The 1145-nt window shown below is 38.6% G+C and overlaps 1 protein-coding gene across 1 annotated transcript in view; it reads right to left on the bottom strand.

Moving 5' to 3' along the window:
- Window positions 1–1145, bottom strand: part of LOC119591151 (shematrin-like protein 2) — an 18116-nt gene that overhangs the window by 6859 nt on the left and 10112 nt on the right. Inside the window, exon 6 of the mRNA XM_037939862.1 lies at window positions 447–731. Within this exon, the coding sequence (XP_037795790.1) occupies window positions 447–731 (285 nt within the window). The remainder of the gene's footprint in view (window positions 1–446; window positions 732–1145) is intronic.

Raw genomic sequence — 1145 nt, 5'->3', positions numbered from 1 at the left:
CAGCATGTTGGTTTCAAAAAGTTTTTCCCTTTTCCACTTGGAAATGGAACCAAATTTTACTACTGAATATCATTAATATCATTGGTATTTTCATTATCTATAGCAATGTTACTTTGTTCTTGATTAAATTAACCCTCCCCTTAATTAGTTTCCTTATCTTTGCTATCGTCTAATATCGGAGGGTTCTTTTCGTTATCTTTTACTATAGCTATTAAAGTAAAACATTATATTCATTATTATTGTTAATTCATTATGTTCATTGTCGTTTTCTGTCACCGTTACTATTATCATCGCCTTTGTCAGAGATCACAGAACGAAGTAGGACATTTTATATCATGAATGTATTAAAAGTGTTTGGGGGCTATGTAAGACTGATTGATTTATTCATTAATGATTTTTAAATGACGGATGGATACACATGTAGTTTTTAACAAGTTAATTTTTACAACCGGAATTATTATTTCCCGTATCCGTAGCCGCCACCATAGCCTCCTCCACGGCCCGCCCCCATAACCGCACCATAGCCGCCTCCCCGACCGCCGCCATTAACCGCCACCATAAACCTCCGCGACCGCCTCCGTAGCCTCCACCATAGCCGCCTCCGTAGCCCCCACCATAACCTCCGCCCACCTCCACCATAACCACCACCATAGCCTCCACGGCCCCCCTCCGTACCCCCACCATAAAACCCCCTCCAGAGCCTCCCGCCAGGACACATGCCGCCATGGCTGCTATCAAACAGAAGTGCGAGAGTATATTTCTGAAACATAAATAGATACAATTAGCTTCTCAGGAAAAAAAATAGCTACGGAAACAGTAGAGTTGGTTTCATTTGGCTATATATTTATATTTTAATCTTCTGATTAAGTTTAAAATATATTGTGTTATGATTTGGTGTACCTTAGAATGAGTTTATATTTTATGCATTACATTTGGTCTATATCCTTGCCTTTAGATTAATAATATAAAGTACATGGGTTCACGCAAGTGTAGGAAATTATTTAAGGTGACTTCCTTTTTCGCCTTTCGTGTGGTAGATAATGATGAAGTTGCGAAAAGGGGGCATAATCATTACTGAAGGCAATAACAAATAATATTTTATAGTTACAAAGGGTCTAATACTTGTAGGATTGGTTGTAACTGTG

This window comes from Penaeus monodon, chromosome 28 (assembly GCF_015228065.2).
Source record: "Penaeus monodon isolate SGIC_2016 chromosome 28, NSTDA_Pmon_1, whole genome shotgun sequence".
Lineage (NCBI taxonomy): Eukaryota > Metazoa > Arthropoda > Malacostraca > Decapoda > Penaeidae > Penaeus > Penaeus monodon.
Note: the sequence above shows the minus strand (reverse complement) of the source record. Positions and strands in the feature narration are given on the sequence as shown.